The sequence below is a fragment of the Rhinoderma darwinii genome, chromosome 8, assembly GCF_050947455.1.
Source record: "Rhinoderma darwinii isolate aRhiDar2 chromosome 8, aRhiDar2.hap1, whole genome shotgun sequence".
Classification (NCBI taxonomy): Eukaryota; Metazoa; Chordata; class Amphibia; order Anura; family Rhinodermatidae; genus Rhinoderma; species Rhinoderma darwinii.
This window is the reverse complement of record NC_134694.1, coordinates 109,756,774-109,779,148: the sequence shown is the minus strand read 5'-3', so window position 1 is coordinate 109,779,148 and position 22,375 is coordinate 109,756,774. Positions and strand designations below refer to the sequence as shown.

The 22,375-nt window shown below is 46.4% G+C and overlaps 2 protein-coding genes across 3 annotated transcripts; one reads left to right on the top strand and one right to left on the bottom strand.

The window, feature by feature from the left end:
• Positions 1 to 315: 315 nt before the first annotated feature.
• Positions 316 to 12,520, bottom strand: MED29 (mediator complex subunit 29). Of its 2 annotated transcripts, none has more exons than XM_075836302.1 (4): positions 11,951 to 12,485; positions 10,466 to 10,524; positions 2,545 to 2,629; positions 316 to 1,377 (listed from the first exon to the last, which is right to left on the bottom strand). In XM_075836302.1, exons 1-4 carry the CDS (start codon positions 12,278 to 12,280, stop codon positions 1,147 to 1,149), a joined length of 705 nt encoding a protein of 234 aa, XP_075692417.1. In that variant the 5' UTR covers positions 12,281 to 12,485; the 3' UTR covers positions 316 to 1,146. The 2 variants fall into 2 exon arrangements, with proteins under 2 accessions (XP_075692417.1, XP_075692418.1); XM_075836303.1 differs by having other exon boundaries at positions 1,284 to 2,264; positions 11,951 to 12,520.
• On the top strand, positions 11,989 to 20,727 carry PAF1 (PAF1 component of Paf1/RNA polymerase II complex). The gene is made up of 14 exons (XM_075836301.1): positions 11,989 to 12,540; positions 13,287 to 13,316; positions 13,663 to 13,755; positions 13,834 to 13,955; positions 14,039 to 14,105; positions 15,871 to 15,972; positions 17,751 to 17,856; positions 17,951 to 18,019; positions 18,112 to 18,215; positions 18,313 to 18,429; positions 18,588 to 18,716; positions 19,166 to 19,271; positions 19,810 to 19,894; positions 20,263 to 20,727. The coding sequence occupies exons 1-14, from the start codon at positions 12,494 to 12,496 to the stop codon at positions 20,646 to 20,648; spliced, it is 1,563 nt and encodes a 520-aa protein (XP_075692416.1). The 5' UTR covers positions 11,989 to 12,493; the 3' UTR covers positions 20,649 to 20,727.
• The last annotated feature ends 1,648 nt before the right edge of the window (positions 20,728 to 22,375 follow it).

Sequence of the window (22,375 nt, the reverse complement as noted above, 5' to 3'; positions counted from 1 at the left end):
GTGGCCCCTGTACGAGTCTTCCCCACGTCAATTGTGGATGATCGCCGGGGGTTAGAAAAGCCAGGCCAGCGGTAATAAGCCGATCGCTGAGCCGGCTTCTATTAAAAAGATGTTGTTTGATACTAGAAAAAAAGTGAATGGGTCCGAGCTGCAATACCAAATATGGCCAATGTGCAAGAGTGGCGCTGTTTCTGGGAAAAACACCACCAGTAACACTAGCATTCATCTTAGCCAGACCTTGCGACACTGCTTAACGAATGTACATAAAGAAAACTAATGGTATGAGCACTAGTGACCAAGAAAAGACGTTACCCGGTTGGTCTATATCCTTTATTGAAAAAAATAAAAATAAAAAAGCAGGGGAAGGGGAAGCAGACACAAATTTTAGGATCCATTTTGGTACCCGTATTGTGAAATATAACGATGCAGACGACCTGTATAGGATGTAGACAAAGTAGCCCCCAGGTAGCTAACATTTGGCCACGTTCATGAGAGCGCCCAAAGTTAGAGGGGGGTTCCAGGTTTTGTCATTCCAGCTTGGTCGTTGCATAATTAGAAGTCCTCCACATCTATAATGTACTTTGTGTTTCAATTTCTCCCCATTTGTTTTTTAGATCTCTGCTTGCCATCAGTGAATGAACATACGTGGCTCATATGAAGAGACTGCAAACCTGTCCCGATCTCCCAACTGGTAATTTTATCAGGTCCATGGACCTGTGTGAGCAGAACAAATTTTTAGCCTCCAAGTATAAACAATTATTGCCTCCATTCAATAAAAGCAAGCAGACACCTTGAAAACAATGTGGAGATAAACTAAACACGAAGTAAATTAGAAAACGCACTTGGTGAATGAAAGTTTGTCAAACCATCCTGTTGGAGAAGCTTCATGGTTGTAGAGTCCCGTCTGTCCACCGAACACATGGAGGGAGTCTACGGTTATGACGGTGGGCGCCTCTGAGAAGGTGGGCATCCTCAGGAGGGAGAACTGTGATCACAATGAAGATATTCAGTGAGAACCGCAGACGGGGTCTTGTCACCATTCACACCTTAGAGTTTGTCACTATGAGCCACGATGACGGCGGCCCACAAACCCCCGCTGTGTGCCTGCAATGGTTCGAGTCCATTCAAAAATTCTGTGGGCGAGGGTCACAAGACGCCCTGTGTGGTTGGCGTCTTACCCATGATCTTTTTGGAACACTCCAGCAGAGCGTTATGTATGTCCTTGGCGCACGATATTTGAGATTTGATCATGCTCAGGTACTGGGTGTAGGGCAGGCTCTCGGTTTGGATGGCATCAGGTTTGGTAGCTGTGGGCACCAGTGTAGGGGAGTGCTTGGCACTGTCGTAGCTCTGAGAGAGGCACTCATATGCGAGGCGCTGAGGGAGGGTAAAAGAGAGAGGTCAAACACACAGCAAGAACTCTTCCCAAATTCCTGTAATCCTAATCTGCCGATCCTTCTCCCACCCCCAACTTCCGGAGCTCACAGCCCACTCCTATGACTCCACTACTACTGCGACACCCCCCTTCCCCACCGAATGTGAGCAACAAGCAATCCTAAGTATGTCCTACAGAGCCGGCACATAATGAGGGAGGATCGACATGGAGTAGGATCAGCGCCGCCTGTTTCATACATTTACATTCTTGGGATTCCGGACTAGTACAGAGCGCAGGAGAGCAGCCGAATACAGCGAGTAACTACTCACAATGCAAATACATTTTCTGCAATTTTCCAATATCTCTGTATCTAAACAATGACAGCAAGCAGAGGCTGAAAACCAGCCCTGATCAAGTCAAACTGGCACAGATGCAGTGGTCGTTACAGTGTATCAGAGCACTCTCGTGTCCCCAGCTGTGCACCGGTATCAGCTAGACTTGAGATCAGGACCAATTTTAGCTTCAATGGAAGCCCATTCACTGACAGCAAGCAGAGATCTTGGAAATGGTGAGCATTTGGTACACAAGTATATTGGAATGTTGCAGAACGGAGGATTAAAGTGAAACTAAGGGGATATTTTCATGGCTTGTGAACTGGTGGCCCCTTTAATGCAAGTTACCACGGTGTCCTGCGCACCATACGTCAGTAACTCCACAGGGAATAAAAAAAAAACGGCTACAGGTTGCTGGGCGGAGAAATTGATAAAAGGACGTCCTCTTCTGACATCACTTCCTGCTTAGCAGCTATTGGCTGAAGCTGCACCTCACAGACTTCCTGCCCCTCTCTGGTAATTTTGAGAGCTCCCGCCCCCATTGTAGCTTCTCGCTCCTGCATTTGGGGCAGAAAACACCGAGAATTACATGAAAGAAGCAGAAAATAGGGCTGGCCGATCAAATTATTCGTTTGATTAATTCACCAAAATAAATAAATGTAGTCAGGAAGCTTGTCCAGCGAGTATTCGAGTGTCAGCAATCCAAGAGGATGGGAGTTGCCATAACGGCTTTGTGGGCAGGATTGCACTCACTAGTTGGGCATCAATATCACATCTAAAAGGGGTCCGTCCTGGTGAGACATTGCGAAGACAACACAGCACGGGCACGTTACATACCAAACACAGCTCCAGTTGGTCACACAGGGCATAGAATTCCTCCAGGCTCTTATCAAACCTCTGAACGCCGCCATCACCAATCTTCCTATATAAGAGAGAGAAGAGGCCGGTAATGAGCGCTGTGTAAGCAGAGAATGGACCGTGACGGGCACAACCCGCACCCTCACCACTATGGAAGGGATCCGAAACATGTACAGGGCAAGCAAGCTCTTTATGTAATATGAAAAGCTGGGGCAACCAAACCTTCAAGTGAGGCACCAGCTTTGTAAGGACTTTCCAGAATAGACCCGAGAATTGCTTATATAACAATTCCATAATATGTTACGAAAAACCCCATTAGCAGCTGGAGTGACGAGAGTATACTGCAGGGCATCCACCAGCAGGCTATGTTCACACTGCCACCAGGGGCTAAATTCAGACCCTACGTCGACAGTACGGTCAGATTGGACGGGAAGACTAGCGATAAATGCAGCGCAATTCTTGCAGTCAAAATGATGGACACCATGACGGAACCCATCCTACGTCAATGGGGTCCATTGGTGCCAAAAAAAAAAAAAAAGCATCCAGAGGCGGTTATTAAGGCCTGGGATACACGGTGACTTGTGGCCACACGACATAAGATCGTGACAACCTGATGGAGGTCAGCGGGACCACATTCACAATCATTAGCGGGCTACAAGTTGCCGTGTAGTCCTAGCCTTCATGTTATATAATGACATTGCTGTGTGCACCTACACAATAGGAAACTATATACAGCAGCTGGCAATAGGCTGCTCATATGTAGCTTCCTGGCAGGAGAGGGCACATCACAGAAACAGTGGGTAAGGGGTACTTGGGGGAGAAGAGGTCTTAGGGTGACTACTGGGGGAGGGGCTGTTGTAACTACTGACAAAAGTAAGCGATTTACTCTGACAACTGGGAAATGTAAAGTTTTTAAAAAATAAAAATAAATTAAAAAAAAAAAAAAAGAGAGAGGGGGCGCTACAGTCTCACTCTGTCAGCTCTGATTGGACAGTGTCAGAGTGTGTAGGAACACACCCCCAACTGGTTACACCCAGTTGTCAATTTATTCATAAATTTCTAGGAGGAATAACAGAGGAACGGCACAACATATGAGTTCTAAGAACAGATGCTCTAGAATTATTTCATGGGGAATACAAGTATCTACTAAAACAGACATGTCAGGAGAGGGGACATGTTCTCTCTAACTACCCAGGACAGCTCGATTCTGCTCCTCAACCAGGCGGCACCCGATGCTCCAGCATGTGATCGCTGGCTCCAGGCCTGACCAATGTCATCAATAGCGAACAGAAAAAGTGAGGTGACAATCCCCACAACTAGATCAGCATCATTGCCCCACAGGAAATCGCTTCAGTCATAGAAAAAAAATTAGAAACAACCGGTCGGTCACTATAGAGGTGAATTCTGCGGCCGCAGCCGTGATCTGAGATATTCCATTCACGTCTCCTGAAACCAATTCTGTTTAATTTCCAAATTTCTGCTTACTGATGACTGGAAGGAAACTCTGTGCGTGCAAGGACACAACCTGTAGACCGGTGTGGCACTGTTTTTTGGAAAAAAGCAGCCATTTCTTCTAATCCTAGAAAACTCATTTATAAAACTCAGATATACTTGAGTTTCAGTTCCTCACCATCAGGATCTTTGTTTGCTGTCATTGAACGGGACAATTCTAATTTCCATCTAGAGTCTAAACACTCCTATATACCTCGTCCTGCTCTCAGCTGAGAAGTAGATACATTGGTATCCAGTCTAGACAATCCTTGGAGATAAATAAATCAACAGCACAAATCTCTGATAGTTTGTTACAATGTATCAGTCTGGAGTGCATGGTGTTTAGGGTGAATTCACACAACGCGGTTTGCCAAGTTTTTTGCCATGTGGCTGAAAACGACACTGAAAAAAAAATGCATGCGTTTTTACCATGGCTTGCGGACGTGTGACAAAACCGCACCGTGTGAATACACCCTTCGGTCGTTTTAATTTTTTTTTCTTTACAACTAAAATGTGTCACGAAAAGCCGATGTATCGGAGTACGGGCTCAATAGAAAGTCTATGAGCCCGTACACCGATACATTTATTTCCGGAAAAAGCCGAACAGACGCGAAGCGGCCGAGCGCTCACACGAGAACTTCAGCTGCTTCGTTCTAGCGATAGGTGGGGGTCTCATTGCTCGGACCCCCACCAATCCAAACTTCTGACATGTCAGAAATTTGTCAAACGTTTCGCTACACTTTAAATGGCGGTACAGTTTGCAAAAAAAAAACACATGTTCTATAAGTTGCAGAACGGAACAACGCACCCGAAAAAAAAACACTTGTGTGCACAACCCTATAGAAACGAATGTGCTATCTGCAGAAAACACGGTTAGCGCAAAAAAAACAACAAAAAAAATCACTGACAGTCTGCACGGCCCCATAGACCAACATAGGTCCGTGCGAGGCGCGTGAAAATCAATCGCGTTCCGCCAATTAAAAATTTTATGTACCGGGCAGCAGCTTGCCATTGGCAGTGACGGTGGGGCAAAATACTCTAAATATATACACAGCAGTGGTGGGCGGATTATTACACCCCCGTGCCATACTCGGTCATGATATATACACACGCACATAGTAACATACCTTCTGCTGTAAACACTGCGTCCGTATGCCGAGACTATAGAGTTGACCGACCGCAACATTTACAGCAAAGTGTCTTACTACATTGACCTTTGTGTACAGTATATATGGAAATATGTTTCAGCAGATGAACTCTAAGGCCCCATGCACACGAACGTGCTTTTGCGGCCGCAATTCCCCCGATAATCCACGGTAGAATTGCGGCCCCATTCATTTCTATAGTTTTTACGGTCTGTGCATGGCCCGGGAGCCCGGACCGCAGAAAGAACGGACCCGTCTTATTACGGCCGTCTTCTGCGGTCCAGGCTCATTGAAAATAATGTGCATTGCCCGCGATTTGTGGGTGGCTCGTGGCTGACAGTCCGCAGCCGGCAGACCCGAAAATCACGGCCGTGCACATGGCTACGGTCGTGTGCATGAGGCCTAAGGGTATGTTCACACAGGCTATTGTCATCAGTTTTTCGGGCTGTAAACGTCCTGAAAAAATCGGAAGCAGAACGCCTACAAACATCTGCCCATTGATCTCAATGGGAAATACGGCGTTCTGTTCTGAGGGGGTTTTTTTTGCACCATTTTCAAATTAGGGTATGTTCACACGACCTATTTTCAAACGTAATTCGGGCGTTTTACGCCTCGAATTATGCCTGAAAAGACGGCTCCATTACGCCTGCAAACATCTGCCCATTGCTTGCAATGGGCTTTACGATGTTCTGTTCAGAAGAGGTGTCATTTTACGCGTCGCTGTCAAAAGACTGCGCGTAAAAAGACGCCCGCGTCAAAGAAGTGCAGGACACTTCTTGGGACGTTTTTCATCGACTCAATATAAAAAAAATAAAATAAAAAAAAACGCAGCGGAAAACACTAGCTTGATTAAAAAAACGTCTCCCTTGAAAACAGCTCCGTATTTTCAGCCGTATTTTGTTAAGCGCGTGAGCAGAGCCTTACATTTCATTACTGGTAATGATCTTCTCCTCCTTGGCTAAGAACACTCTGCCGAAAAATATTTAGTGTGACCTCTACTTTTTGAAAACAGCGGATATTTCCCGTATGTATTTTCGCTCTTGAGATACAAGTACCTGGTGCAGGAAGGGGTTAATAGAAGAAACCTATGACGTCACTGAGCAGAAAATCTCCGGTTACTTCGATTGCATCAGAAATGGCTTTTTTCTTTTCTTTGTCCGATTGCACAACAAGTTCAGGTACAAAAGGTTCGAGCTCTTGGGAAGTGGAGTCGTCATTGCTTCCCTCCCCGCCCCCGTTATCTGTCAGCAGCGGACAGACCCCCAATAAATGTGATCATCCACCGGAATGAAGGAGACGTCAATGAACCACGGCTGATTTAATGGGAATTTCTGGTTGATTTTTTTTTTTTTTTTTTTTTATAAAACTACGAAATGTAATCAGCAAAGAATACATTCTTAACCCCTTCAGGACCTGCCTTTAGGACGCTATTTTTTTTCTCGTATTTTCATTGTCGCATTCCAAGTCCAAAAGTTGTTTTTATTTTTCCATGTACGTAGTCGTACGAGGGCTTTGGTTTTTTGCAGGACGAGTTTTTTTTTTTAACTTATTGATTAACTTTTATAGCTTTTTTTTTTTTTTGTATGTTTAGATTTTAAGAGCCTCTGTCACCAGATTTTGCAGCCCCTATCTGCTATTGCAGCAGATCGGCGCTGCAATGTAGATTACAGTAACGGTTTTATTTAAAAAAAACGAGCATTTTTGGCCAAGTTATGACCATTTTCGTATTTATGCAAATGAGGCTTGCAAAAGTACAACTGGGCGTGTATTATGTTCGTTACATCGGGGCGTGTTTACTACTTTTACTAGCTGGGCGTTCTGACGAGAAGTATCATCCACTTCTGTTCAGAACGCCCAGCTTCTGGCAGTGCAGACACAGCCGTGTTCTCGAGAGATCACGCTGTGACGTCACTCACAGGTCCTGCATCGTGTCAGACGAGCGGGGACACATCGACACCAGAGGCTACAGATGATTCTGCAGCAGCATCGGCGTTTGCAGGTAAGTAGCTACATCGACTTACCTGCTAACGCCGATGCTGCTGCAGAATCAACTGTAGCCTCTGGTGCCGACACGATGCAGGACCTGTGAGTGACGTCACAGCGTGATCTCTCGAGAACACGGCTGTGTGTCTGCACTGCCAGAAGCTGGGCGTTGTGAAGAGAAGTGGATGATACTTCTCGTCAGAAAGCCCAGCTATTAAAAGTAGTAAACACGCCCCGATGTACGCACATAATACACGCCCAGTTGTACTTTTACTTTAAACACGCCCACTTGTACTTTTGCAAGCCTCATTTGCATAAATACGAAAATGGTCATAACTTGGCCAAAAATGCTCGTTTTTTTAAAATAAAAAAGTTACTGTAATCTACATTGCAGCGCCTATCTGCTGCAATAGCAGATAGGGGTTGCAAAATCTGGTGACAGAGCCTCTTTAAGTTCAACCTTAGAAGTGGATTTTTAATACAAAACATGATTGTTTCTTAACTTTTTTTTAAATAAATATTAGTTTTTTTAACTTATTTTAGTCCTGCTATCTGCGATCCCGATTGCTTTTATATTACATACATATAATTCTACTCCTGAACTGCAGTGTATTATTGTGTCAGGGCAGGTCCTAATAGGCACAGACAGGGGGCAGAGCTGGGGCCTTTTGCAGGCCCCCAGCTGCCATGGCAACCCATCGATACCCCGCGATCGCATTGCAGGGACGTCGATGGGGTGACAGAGGCATCTAAAAGGGTTAAATGGTCAAGATCAGGCTTCTCCTTGATACCAGCTATTAGGGCACATCCACACGCAGCCTAAACACAGCAGAATTTCCGTCACAATTTTCCACGCAGCGTATAACAGTAGCAGCAAACTGGAGGAGATTTGCACCAATACCATCCATTCTACGGGGAAGAACTGCAGAAAACACATGCGGGGTAGATTCGCAGGTCAACATCTCGTGAAAAAGGTTGCTGAAATTCGGCACAGAAAATCCGGATGGAAATTTTTCAGTGACCAAATCCCATTATCACAAGCAAAAGTAATAAGGATCAGTCCACTTCATACGCAGGATGATGGAGAGCTGCAGAAACAAACATACGGAAAGGCACAGGAGAGGCTGCAAACCGTGCCCTGTACAGCAGCATGCATGTCACAGGCAGTGTACAAAACTCATCAAGAAATACAGATTTTCAAAAAACAGCTAAATCTACAATCTCACAAACCTAAAAAAAACTAATAATATTATTAATAAGACTCCCCTATTAAAAAACAAAGTGATAAGAGAAGATTATATATTATACTATGGGGTGTCTGCCTGGAGGAAGTAATTACAGTCCTTCATGCGGCGGTGATGCGTCGGTGTCACATGAAAACAATGATCGCATGTCAAGCCTTCCATCAGCCGGACTCCAGCGGTATTTGTCCCTTTAAAAGCTTCTCTTCCCCGGCTGTGACTGTTCTCATATTAAACCGGTTGTGTTACTACTTCCTTCTACTGGCTTTTTAGTGTGTAGCGCCATCTAATGGTAAAGATCATAATCTACACATCAAAATGCTATGGCTTTATAAATCTATTAGTGATGCCAATATAACTGCGTGCAGCCCTTTAACGCCACAGCCATTTATTTGGCTTTTTATAATAATAATAGTGCAAAACTAATGGGATTATCAAGATTTATTGCACAATGGATCCGTCATAGTGTTACGGCTACGTTATTACCGGGAGCCACAGCCCTACTGCCCTCAATACTTGGTCGGGGCTCCTTTTGCATGAATTGCTGCATCAATGCGGCGTGGCATGGAGGTGATCACCCTGTGGCACTGCTGAGGTGGTATCAATGCGGCGTGGCATGGAGGCGATCACCCTGTGGCACTGCTGAGGTGGTATCAATGCGGCGTGGCATGGAGGCGATCACCCTGTGGCACTGCTGAGGTGGTATCAATGCGGCGTGGCATGGAGGCGATCACCCTGTGGCACTGCTGAGGTGGTATCAATGCGGCGTGGCATGGAGGCGATCACCCTGTGGCACTGCTGAGGTGGTATCAATGCGGCGTGGCATGGAGGTGATCACCCTGTGGCACTGCTGAGGTGGTATCAATGCGGCGTGGCATGGAGGTGATCACCCTGTGGCACTGCTGAGGTGGTATCAATGCGGCGAGGCATGGAGGCGATCACCCTGTGGCACTGCTGAGGTGGTATCAATGCGGCGTGGCATGGAGGCGATCACCCTGTGGCACTGCTGAGGTGGTATCAATGCGGCGTGGCATGGAGGCGATCACCCTGTGGCACTGCTGAGGTGGTATCAATGCGGCGTGGCATGGAGGCGATCACCCTGTGGCACTGCTGAGGTGGTATCAATGCGGCGTGGCATGGAGGCGATCACCCTGTGGCACTGCTGAGGTGGTATCAATGCGGCGTGGCATGGAGGCGATCACCCTGTGGCACTGCTGAGGTGGTATCAATGCGGCGTGGCATGGAGGTGATCACCCTGTGGCACTGCTGAGGTGGTATCAATGCGGCGTGGCATGGAGGTGATCAGCCTGTGGCACTGCTGAGGTGCTATCAATGCGGCGTGGCATGGAGGCGATCAGCCTGTGGCACTGCTGAGGTGCTATCAATGCGGCGTGGCATGGAGGCGATCAGCCTGTGGCACTGCTGAGGTGCTATCAATGCGGCGTGGCATGGAGGCGATCAGCCTGTGGCACTGCTGAGGTGCTATCAATGCGACGCGGCATGGAGGCGATCAGCCTGTGGCACTGCTGAGGTGTTATCAATGCGGCGTGGCATGGAGGCGATCAGCCTGTGGCACTGCTGAGGTGTTATCAATGCGGCGTGGCATGGAGGTGATCAGCCTGTGGCACTGCTGAGGTGTTATCAATGCGGCGTGGCATGGAGGTGATCAGCCTGTGGCACTGCTGAGGTGGTATCAATGTGGCGTGGCATGGGGGCGATCAGCCTGTGGCACTGCTGAGGTGGTATCAATGCGGCGTGGCATGGAGGCGATCAGCCTGTGGCACTGCTGAGGTGGTATCAATGCGGCGTGGCATGGAGGCGATCAGCACCGTGAAAAGAAGCGCAAAAGTAAAAAGAAAAATCGGTGTGCAATAATTACAAAAGGTGCGTCAGCTTTTAGTCTCGTTCATCGAAAAAACATGTTTGGGGGGGGGGGTATATAAGAGGGGGGCAAAAGAACTCAATGTTTTGCAAAATTATGGATTACAACCATTTTTGGTCTTACAACATTTTTATGTTTCCACGTGTTCCGATACTTACTGTCCATTATCAATATTGGTGTTCTGCGCCAGATTCAGAGCTGCAATTTTCATCAGATTCTGCAAAAAAAAATAAAAAATTATGAATATAAAAAGGAAAATATTTAAAGGACTTCAATGTGTGATTTGTGAGGGTCCGTCCTGCGAGAGAGATCAGAACAATGAAGGGGCTCGTCTTTACGGTTTATACCGGCACAATCAATCATCCGCAGTAATGGCGGGTTCTGCACTTCGTCCCATTCAGGCAATGCAGTGGATCCCCCCCCCCCCCCCGACGTCCACATGCCCTAATAGGGCACCTGGAAAGGGGTGTGTTCTATCAGACACCCCCTTTAAGGCTATATTTATACGCCTAACAAAAAACTGCTGAAAATACGGAGCGGTTTTCAAGGGAAAATAGCCTCCGATTTGCAGCTGTTTTTTTATGCATCAAGCGTTTTTTTGCGGCCGTTTTCGGAGCTGTTTTTCTATTGAGTCAATGAAAAACGGCTCAAGAAGTGACATGCACTTCTTTTTTACACGCCGTTTTTAAAAACGGCCACGTAAAAACGCCCCGTGGGAACGGAACGTAGTTTTTCCCATTGAAATCAATGAGCAGATGTTTGGAGGCGTTCAGCACCCGTATTTTTAGGCGTTTACGGCCCAAAAAACGGCTGAAAATAGGTCATGTGAACATACCCCAACTCCCAAAGGATGACAGCCCCGTCCTGGTCACGTGACACGTACACGGTTTGTCGAGGTGAATTCACACGTTGAAGAATTGCTTAGAATTATCAGTGCCGATTCCGCAATGTAAATCCGCAGCAATTTGCAGTAAAATTAATATACGTGATTGAAGAGGCAGAAACCCCATCCACATGTAGCGGAAAAAATCTGCACGGAATTGAAGGCACGCTGCAGATTTTTTAATGTGACATGTTCCTTTTTTTTTCACGGCTGGATTTTTCCGTATGAACAATAAAGTGGTTTCCCATTAAAACGAATAGGGCGCTGGTTGTGGGCGGTTTTCATGTGTAAAAATCTGTTGTGTGAACACGACCTTACAGCACAGTCATCTGAACCTCAGACAATTGTATAAACTTACATTTATACACTTTCTTAGATTAAAACGAGAAACCCCCTTTAAGGGAACATTTACTTCAAAATGTGTATGGGACAATGGATGGAAAAATACAGGTGAAAAAGGACAAATTGTTGATGTATAAAAATCATTGCAAAAGAGACGCAGTTGCCCATAACACCCAATCAGGTCTCTGCTTTCATTTCCAAGCCACCTTAGGAAAATAATAGACGTAGCCTGATTGGCTGCTATAGACAACACCATTTTGTTATGGTGAGGATTCCCATAGTAACCAATGAGATTGCAGCTTTCATTTTCCTGAACTGGCTTGGAAATAAAAGCAGTGACCCAATTGGCTGTTTTGGACAGCACCTGTAGTTTTTATTCCCCCCCCCCCGCATTGTATGAAGCTGTGTGGTCCGCTACCTGCAGGCTCTCTTTCAGCTGAGGGATAAGCATCCTGTATCTCTGTACTGGATCAAAATCCTGTTGTTGCTGGGCGAGTCCGAGCTGCTGCTGCTGCTGTTGTTGCTGCTGCTGTTGTTGTTGTTGTTGTTGTTGTTGTTGTTGTTGTTGTTGGCTCCCGCTGAGGCCAAGCTGGGGTCCTGGGGGCCCAGGATTTTGAGGTCCAAGAGCCTGATTCATGGGCGCCGCCATTACCGAACCGCAGTTCCGTACAAGCACAATGTCGGCTACTGATACGACATTCTTACTGTCAATCAAACAACTGGGCAGGGGGTCATGTCTTATTTGCATAGCCCCTCCTTTCCGCTCCTGTCTCTCTTACGTTCCACTACAATAGATTGCGCGCTTCTGCCGAAACTACATATCCCGTCATGCCACCGTCTGCAGGGGCCTTTAGGGCTGCCTTTGTCATTTGCCTGATCCAAATTGAAAAAAGGGCGGAGCTTGTGAGGACCCCAAATCCGGGAGTTGTGCACGGTTGGTCGATCCGTGCAGTAAAGTAACATGGCGCCCACTATACAGACGCAGGCCCAGCGGGAGGAGGGCCACCGGTGAGTCGTGACGTCATACGTGTGTCTTGTGTTTACGGACATAGAGTCCGTGTTCAGATTCAGGCTCATACACGATATAATGTATCGGGTCACTGTACCATATCACTTTCTTCTCCTGATCACAGAACTCATTGGACATGTCTGTTTTGACCACCATTATTCCATTAATACGGCATCCAATGGTCAGGAAGTTCTGCTTATCCGATATACAATGGCGGATTAGCAAGATCGCACTTAATACTGGCACTTGACTCCTTTACTGGAGCCATTGGGTGGCAGTTTATGCATTTACAACAGTTTGACATTTCTGATAATCCGGCACCTCCGTGCTCATGATTTTGCCAGATTATTGGGATTCTACTGATTTACACATTAGGACTGGCCTCTTCCTGCTGCAATCAGTATGGTGACCTGATCACATCTGGATAATTGGATGCCGCATTAAAGGAGAAACTTGTGCTTGCACATGTAATCGTGGCCATAGACGTTTAAATTCCTGTCTAAGGACCCCATGATTAGGGGGGGGGGGGGGTCTTCTGACAATCTAATGTCTCTAGGGGGTGCTGTGCAGATCCAGGCATCTCTCTTTGGGGGAAACCAGGATCGGTCAGGTCGAATTCTTACGCTCATTTCCTCGCTGTCGGAGCATGCTGAGAGTTGTAGTTTCCCAGCAGCTGGAGATCCACAGGTTGATGACCAATGTTGTTGTCCTTGTCTCATCATCATCCTCTTCTTTTGTCTTTCAGATCGAATTCCCACCGGACTGTTCAAGAACGGTGAGTTAAATTTACAGGGCAATTCCATTTTGCTTTACTTTTTTTTTTGCACTGATTTTTGTCATTTCACGTTATTGTCTCCAGTCACCTCCAAAGCTGCTTTCAAAATTCTGCTGGACATGGAGATTTAGTTCTGCACCTCACATGATATAACCGCAAATCTTCAACTACGTGACTGCCATCACAGCACCCACAATGCACTTCTCTTTGGTGATGGAAACCAGTAGAATTCTGAATGCAGCTTTGGATGTGACTGGAGAAGAAGACTTTAATATAAACAAAGTATTTAAAAAGTTCTTGATTGTATTCCTTGCTGGTTCCTGATGTTGATCTTCATTCTCTGCAGGTCTGGAGTGGTTTGTCGAGTGAAATATTGCAATAGTCTTCCCGATATTCCCTTTGACCCCAAGTTTATCACATACCCCTTTGACCAGAACAGGTAAGGGTCGGCGGTAGAATTGGGCGTTTTGGGTAAAGGTTACTGGATCTCCTCTCACCGGGGTCCGTGTCTTCATAGGTTTGTGCAGTATAAAGCCACCTCCTTGGAGAAGCAGCATAAACATGACCTCCTGACGGAGCCGGACCTGGGGGTCACCATCGACCTCATCAACCCTGACACTTACCGTATAGACTCCAATGGTGAGACCGGGAGCTATGTATACGCTCGTGAGAACGGCGGCACTGAGGCGCAATTTGATACATTGTCGTCTTTGTGATTTCAGTTCTGCTGGATATTGCAGATGAGAAACTTCTTGAGGAGGAAATTCAAGCCCCCAGCAGCTCCAAGAGGTACGTACTGCAGCCGGAGGTGGGCGATCCGGTCCCATGGCAATAAGCTGATCACAACGTGTCACCCAGCGATCAGCTGCAATCTGTGGGGAAACTTGGTAGTAAGTGTTTAATATCCCTGCAGCGCCACCACAGTAGAAATTAAGTATTACACAGTGCACATTCTTATCGTTGTGTTGTCTGTGTAATACGGGACCGATCCTCCAGAGCGAGAGACGCTCATTGTAACCGCTCTCCACTCTGGCCATGAGATGAGTATCCTGAACAGATGACCCCAACCCCTATCAACTTTAAGGGAGACCTCCCATCAGAAAATTTAAGGAGCACCTGTAATTTCTCCTGACACGTCTGTTTTAGTAAATACTTGTATTCCCCTTAAAACAACAATTCCGCAGCATCTTGTCTTAGAACTCTTTGTTGTGCCGTTCCTCTGTTATGCCTCCTAGAAATGTATAAATAAATTGACAACTGGGTATCATTCTCCTTGTCTGAGGCGTGTCCCCTCACTGTCTCGCTCTGTCAGCACTGATTGGACAGGCTCAGTCTGTGCAGGAACACCCCCCCAACTCGTAACAGCCAGTTGTCGATTTTAGTCATAAATTTCTAGGAAGAATTACAGAGGAACGGCACAATGTAGAGTTCTATGAAAAGATGCTCCAAAATGGTTATGTTTTGGGGAATACAATTATTTACTAAAACAGACGTGTCAGGAGAGGCGACAGGTTCTGTTCTACATTGCGGGTCTAAACCCTGAGGCTGCACTACTGAAGAATTTTGATGTTCTGTCCTCTTCCGATTTGTGTCAGGTACTTTGTTGTCAATGTGAACTTGTGCCGATCACCCTTCCATATCAATATCCGCATCCTGCCTCGTATAGCGATAGATTATGTGTGGACATCTGTGATAAAACTGCACCCCGAAAGGAATCAGACCAGGAAGTGTTGTCATCAGACTCTCAGTAGTGCAGCCTCAGGCTTAGGCCTCATGCACAGAGCCGTGCCCGTAATCATGGACCGTGTTTGTGGGCAGCTGCCCGCATTCTCATCCCGTGCTCCCATACAAAGTATGGGAGCACAGCCCGTAAAATGCAAAAATATACGGGAAGGTGTCCGTGGCCAATAGCAGTGAATGGGTCCATAATTGCGGACAATTTTTACGGTCGTGTGCAGGGGCCTTAGGGCCTGTAACTTTTAACCCCTATAGGACCCAACATTTTTTATTATACCTTTCAATATTCTGATTGTAAAAAAGCTTTGCTTTAACTCCGGCATGGCTGTACGAGGCCTTGGTTTTTGTGGAATAAGTGGTTCTTTTTGGGGGTACGTACACTGAAGGGTTAAACTTTTATGAATTTATAATATGGGGAAAGGTAGACTAAAAACGATTTTATATATTTTTTTACGCTGGTCACCGATCATCCTGAATAGTGTTATTTATTGCACCGGTTACTACGATTACGGACACACTTTGATCCGCCTCTTCTATGGCGCGGCCAGCATTGACCGCAGCTTAAAATGGGTTAAATGTCCAAGAACAGGAATTTCTCTGATATTCACCATCATAGTTTATTTTCTCATGTGATGTCGGTGCCGTAAACAATTCCTACTAATTTAGAGGATTTTCGGGGTGACCCAGATGGGTGTTCTGTCGCCCCCCCCCCCCCTTTCTCTACAATCTGATGGGGGCAGTTGTCCTCCTCTGTTCCTCTGGCAGGCCGGTTATTGTGTTACGTTACTTCCATGTTAACCCTCTCTTCTTCCGGCAGGTCTCAGCAGCATGCTAAAGTCGTCCCCTGGATGAGGAAGACTGAGTACATCTCCACAGAGTTCAACAGATACGGAATCTCCAACGAGAAGCCTGAAGTCAAGTAAGTGGCGCGTGCGGGCCTCATATCTATACGCCTGCCATTGTCCATGGTGGCAGTAAATGAATATAGGTAGAAGTGCATTGCTGGTTGTGGCTGTCCGAGCCCCCAGAGCTGACATTGGTCACATCTGGGGCTTTTGGAGCGCAGTAGTAGTGCAGTTTAGTGCTGCACCACAACCGTCAAATGCGTGATTAACCTTAAAGTGGTTCTCCTAGACACATTTATGGGGTATTGATAGGATATGTTCTAAATATCTGACCTCTGGGTTGACCGTTCTCCCATTCTCAGCAGAGAGGTGACCGCTCATGTGTAGTCGCTCTCCATTAAAGAGACCCTTTAGTTGTAATTTCCCGCCAAAACAGACATTGAACACGAGAACCGCTACTTCACGCTGAGTACGATGCCCAGAGGGTAGTGTGCACGGGTCCACTTCTAATAGTACCCGTCCATGATACTCTCCGGGGGTCATACATCTGCGGCAGCAATTGTACCGCCCAGTGAGCAGGAGCGTCTCCACGCCTGATGTGCTTTCGGGTGGGAAAGTACAACTGGAGGGACTTTAACGTCGGTGGTACAGGAACAGCCAGGAATCTCACTTGGCCGTATCCTTCTCTTCTATATAATGGAGATTAACAACCTTTCTGCATAGACTGGTGGAGCAAACACTTTAAGGACTTGTTCACACAGTGCAGATTTTGCCAGTATTTTTCAGGCCAAAAACAGAACCAAAACAGAAGAAATATATCAAGGCCTTATAGGTCTGCTCTCCTGGATTACATTCAGGTTTTGGCTTCTAAAATGCAGGCAAAATCTGCACTGTGTGAACATACACTAATTCTTTGGATTAGTGACGGTCCAGGGTTAGACATGGACTCAATGTGCCTTAAATGTCTGTAGTGGGAGGTCCCCTTTTAAAGGGTTTTCCGGGACTTTGACATTGATGGCCTATCCTTATCAGACCGGTGGGATGCAACACCCGTCATCCCACTGATTAGCTGAGTGAAGGGTCTGGTGTTCCGATCGGCACTTCTTCCCCCTCATTGTTTACCAGGCACAGCGCCCTACATTTTGTAGTGGCTGTGCCTGGTACTGCAGCTAAGTCCCATTCAAGTGAACAGGACTGATCTGCAATACCAGGCACAGCCTCTACCAAATGTAGGGCGCTGTGCCTGGTAAACAATGAGGGGGATGATGCACTTGTCAACTGATCGTGGGGCTGCCAAGAATTGTGTTCTGTACAATCTGATATTGATGGCCTATCATAATTGATTGGCTCCATTCTTTTATATGCTTTAGAGTTCTACATCTGTATTAAAAGTGTATTCTTGTATCAGCAAATACATTATACATTTTTCCAATATACATTCTGTCAATTCTTTGCTGTGTACATTTTGAAGATCTCTGCTTGCTGTCATTCAATAGGAACCTTCATTGTTTACCTCCAGCGGACATAAAGCTGTCATGGTTACACCAGTGCACATAACTGTACTGTAACGATCCCAGCACCTGTGTGACCATTAAATTGTAAACCATGAAGGTTCCTATTAAACGACAGCAAGCGGAGATCTTGAAAAACACGAGGAATTGATACAGAAAGTATATTGGAAAAGTGTCTAACTTCTCATGGGGCAATGAAAAAGCTTTTTTTACTTGCGGATTCCGGAATATCCCTATAATGACAGGAATAACATCTACACGGTCAGCTTTTTGGGAGTCTTGGAAGGGTTTACAGCGACTCGTTCTCCGTTAATCTATGTTTTTTTTTTTCTCGTGTTCAGGATCGGAGTGTCCGTCAAGCAGCAGTTTACAGAGGACGACATCTACAAGGACAGGGACAGCCAGATCTCTGCTATTGAGAAGACCTTTGAAGATGCTCAGAAACCTGTAAGTGCAAACACGATGGATCCAAAATAAGGACCCCAACCCACCCCCCCACCCCTGCATAACTGAGACTTTATTAACTCCTTCATTCTTTCAGATTACTCAACATTACAGCAAGCCACGCGTCACCCCAGTGGAGGTCATGCCTGCCTTCCCCGACTTCAAGGTATGGAGGTGTTTGGTTATGTCGTTGCACATTTCCCTTTAAATGTGTAATTCACTCTGAATATGTTACCCCCCCCCCCCTTCTATTTCCAGATGTGGATCAATCCCTGCGCTCAGGTCATCTTTGACTCTGATCCTGCTCCTAAGGAGACGTCCGGCACCACAGCGCTGGATATGATGTCACAAGCCATGATCAGGTGAAGACTTCTCTCTCCCCCTATAATGCAGCGATTGTCTGCCGCTGACGGCTGGTGAGAAGACCGACCGTTCATGTATTTATCTGTTTATCCGTAGGGGGATGATGGATGAAGAAGGAAACCAGTTTGTGGCCTACTTTCTGCCAGGTGAAGACACCATGCGGAAGAGGAAGAGGGACCAGGATGAGGGCCTGGATTACATGGCGGATGATATGTAAGTGCAGAGAGGCTGAGAACGTGATGCCTGCCGGCTTCCATGTATTAGACCCAGTGCGTTCCTCTTCCCTGTCCATATTGGGAGTGATTGTCTTTCTGTTCATATCTATTACTGTTCCTGTGCCTTCCATTAAGCGGAAAACCTTTTCTCTACAGATATGATTACAAGATCGCCAGAGAGTACAACTGGAACGTCAAAAACAAGGCCAGCAAGGGATACGAGGAGAACTACTTCTTCATCTTCCGTGAAGGCGATGGTGTTTACTACAATGAGCTGGAAACCAGGTGGGGAACATGTTTTTATTTTTTTTTTTAAAGTGCGAAGGTTTGAAGTAGAAAGCTACAGGCCGAGCAAACTTCATAATATATATATATATATATCTTTCTCTCTCTCTCTCTCTTTCTCTCTCTTTCTCTCTCTCTAAAAAAACAAACATTCGCACACCGTTCTTGTTGTAGATTTTCTGCGTTCTCCGTAAGAGCAGCAATATCGCAGAAAAACACTATAATCATCTACTTTCCAATTTGGAGTGGCTGATAACAGGGAGCAATAGATTGCATTGCAATGGTCATGTGTTGGGAATAGATTCCGCTTTAATTTTAGTGCTGTCTTTAGATGCACCGGTTTTGGTGAGTGAATGTTGGCCATGTATTGGCTTTGTGTGGGTTCTGGGTGTTACGTTTGTGATTGCGGACTGTGTGGTATAACCCGGAGGTTTTTCACATCTTTACAGAGTGCGTCTCAGCAAGAGGAGGGTGAAGGCCGGCGTCCAGTCCGGAACAAATGCTGTGCTGGTGGTGAAACACAGAGACATGAATGAGAAGGAGCTGGAGGCTCAGGTAACATTGGGAGCTCGAAGGGAAAGATTCTGTAGAGCAGTGGCCCGCAAACTGTGGCTCTACCGCTGGGTTGGAACAACAACTCTGTCATTCCAGACATATTGGGAGTGGTAGTTTCACTACAGCTTGTAGAGAATGGGAAATAAGTCCTAATATAACATTTAAAGGACAACTAAACTTTTGACATGGCAGAAGTTTTGATCGGTGGGGTTCTGTGTACTGGGACCCCTACCGATCAATAAAATAAAGCGGCAGAAACGCTCGGGTGATTGCTGTGCCGCTTTGTTTCTTATCCGATTTCCTCGGAAAACCGAGCACATGGTTCAAGGACCCATAGATTTTCTATTGAGTCCATACACCGTTCAGAGGAAAGCAGATCAGAAACTAAGCGGCACAGCGTTCACCTGAGCGCCTCTGCCGCTTCTTTTTAGGGATCGGTGGGGGGTCTCCGTGTATGGACTTCTCACAAATCACTGTTACCCTTTTTAAAGGTTTGTCTAGCTCAGGGGGTTTCTGATTGTTTTCTCTGCGCTTCTAGGAAGCCCGTAGAGCTCAGCTGGAGAACCACGAGCCCGAGGAGGAAGAGGAGGAGATTGGGGTGGATCGTGAAAATCAAGGATCAGGTAAGTGATCACCCAGCACAACTCCTGTATTTCTTTCTCTCATTCACACTGACTAATTCCCTGTTCCTTATCGTGATCGTCTACAATTCCTCTCCTTGTGTGTTTTTTTTTTTTTTATCCAAATCTTCTGTCTTCCCTGTGTTAGACTGGTCTAGAAATGTCATAACATATGCTGATGACTATTAGTTCTGACTACGGAGATAAGCAGCCGTATAACTCCTAGACCATGGCAAATGCAAACCTTAAAATTGAAGCCATCTAAAAAAGGAAATGCAACTTATGCTGAAAATTCTGCAGGGGGCGATACAAGTTAGTACACGGGGCTTGATACGTTCTTTGACCTGATTTTCTGCCTCCTCTTTTCACAGATGCAGAAGATGGAGACAAGGGCAGTGACAGCGAGAAGGAAGGGAGCGCCGGCGAAGCCTCCAGCAGCGAGAGCGAGCGGGAAGACGCGCAAGAGGAGAAAGAGGAGGACAAGGAAAGCAGCGAGGAGGACAGGGCTGCTCGAGATAAGGAGGAGATCTTTGGAAGTGATGATGATGAAAGTGATGACGATGCGCAGAATGAGAGCGGGGGTGAGGGAGAAGACAGCGGAAGTGAAGAGGAAGAAGAGAAAACCAGAAGAAGCCGGAGTCGCAGCCGCAGCGCCAGTAGTAGTCCTTTTGGGAGCGACCGTTCTCAGCAGGATAATGATGACCAGAGCGGCAGTGACCAGGGCTCCGCATCTAGTGACGGTAGTGACAGTGACTGAGCCCCACGTGTCGGGTATACCACGTTTTGTACATATTTGTTTGTATTATACTTTTAGTTGAATAAAATTTTTTCCATGAGTTGGTGTCGAGCAAAATATAGCGGCTGGAGACGTGTCCTAAGAGGATGATTACTAGACCTACAAGTGTCCACGTGTTCCGCTATCACTTCGCTGTAGAGAACAGGATATAGGACGAGGAATAATCTTCAGGTGTATTTCCTTAGCGTAAATTAGTAACGTTTGAAGTATCGTTCAGAGAAGTTGTAATGTACAATATATCAGTCATGTATAGGATACTTAAAGAGGAACTCCAGCAGATGTCTGCGTGACCACTAATATGGCGGTCATTACTACTCTCATAGGGGTTGTCATACGACCATGCCAGACAATGGTCCAGGTATCGCAACAATACAGAAAAAGGGGGGGGGGGATAAGCCACTTGACAAACCTCGGAGGAGCAGTTTTGGTAGTCACCTTTCCCCCCCCCCCCCCCCCCCCCCATGTAAATAAAAAGGATCAATCTAGTCGGAGAGCATTATTTGGTTATCCTCTAAAATGTTATTCAGTTGTTCATTATATGTTAAAAAATTGGGTGACAAAAATATGGCTGCTATCACAGCTCCCACAGGGGGTTCCCAGACTCCTGAATAGCGTGGTTATGCAGCAATGCCCCCCCCCCCGCTGTCTCCATATCAACCAATATGGCCACTGCCGATACCACAGTGAATGTCTGCCGAGTCCTGAATAACAAAGGAGCTCCGTAGAGCTGCCCTGTTCAGGATTTGGCTGACCTCCCTTGTGGGACCGGTAGTGGCCGTCATATTGGTTGCCACCCATCTATCACAGAAACAGATATAACTTAGAAACGGCTGTACCACAGGCTGTCGGCATACTGGGGGTTGTAGTTTCCTTACAGCTGGAGCGGTAGACCGTCTTCTAATGTGGGCCAAAAGCAAGGAACTTAACTAAACCTTCGGCTGTCCTGCTACCCAACTCCTATACTGATGGGAGAAGGATCGGATGACACAAAATATCTGCTTACAGATTGTCTTCACCTTTTATGTGCTCCAAGGGATGAGACTTTCACTTTTTAGTAGGCTCCCCTATAGGCATACAGATTTTTATAGATCATATAATAATAGCACTTACAGGTGACCGGACAGATCTAGCACACAATAATAGCGCTTACAGGAGACCAGGGCAGATAATAGCACTTACAGGTGACCGGACAGATCTAGCACACAATAATAGCGCTTACAGGAGACCAGGGCAGATAATAGCACTTACAGGTGACCGGACAGATCTCGCCGATAATACCACTTCCGGGTGACCGGGCAGATCTAGCACATAATAATAGCACTTACAGGTGACTGGACAGATCTAGCCGATAATGATAGCACTTCCAGTTGACGGGGTAGATCTAGCAGATCATACCACTTACAGGAGACCGGGGCAGATCTATCATAATAATAGCACTTACAGGTGATGGGGCAGATCTAGCAAACCTGAAATTTCACAAAATGACTTGTGGCATCCTGTGACAGTGCCATGTTTAGTCACTGAGCTCTTTAGTGTGACCCATACTACTAGCAATGTTCCTTATGGAGCTTACATGGCTGTGTGCTTGATTTTATGCACCTGATGGTAATGGGTAAGGCTGAATACCCTGAACGCAATAATTAGGGGGGGGGGGGGGGGGGGTGTCCACGTACTTTGGGTCATATAGT

What these genes read in the sequence shown, in the direction of transcription:
- MED29 (XM_075836302.1), bottom strand. Translation starts at nt 12,280, where the DNA reads ATGCAAATAAGACATGACCCCCTGCCCAGTTGTTTGATTGACAGTAAG. An exon ending in ACCAATATTGATAATGGACA is followed by an intron (nt 2,630 to 10,465) that starts GTAAGTATCGGA and finishes TCTCTTATATAG; the next exon opens with GAAGATTGGTGATGGCGGCG. An exon ending in ACCAACTGGAGCTGTGTTTG is followed by an intron (nt 1,378 to 2,544) that starts GTATGTAACGTG and finishes ACCCTCCCTCAG; the next exon opens with CGCCTCGCATATGAGTGCCT.
- PAF1 (XM_075836301.1), top strand. Translation starts at nt 12,494, where the DNA reads ATGGCGCCCACTATACAGACGCAGGCCCAGCGGGAGGAGGGCCACCG. An exon ending in TTACCGTATAGACTCCAATG is followed by an intron (nt 13,956 to 14,038) that starts GTGAGACCGGGA and finishes TTGTGATTTCAG; the next exon opens with TTCTGCTGGATATTGCAGAT. An exon ending in TCGTGAAAATCAAGGATCAG is followed by an intron (nt 19,895 to 20,262) that starts GTAAGTGATCAC and finishes CTCTTTTCACAG; the next exon opens with ATGCAGAAGATGGAGACAAG.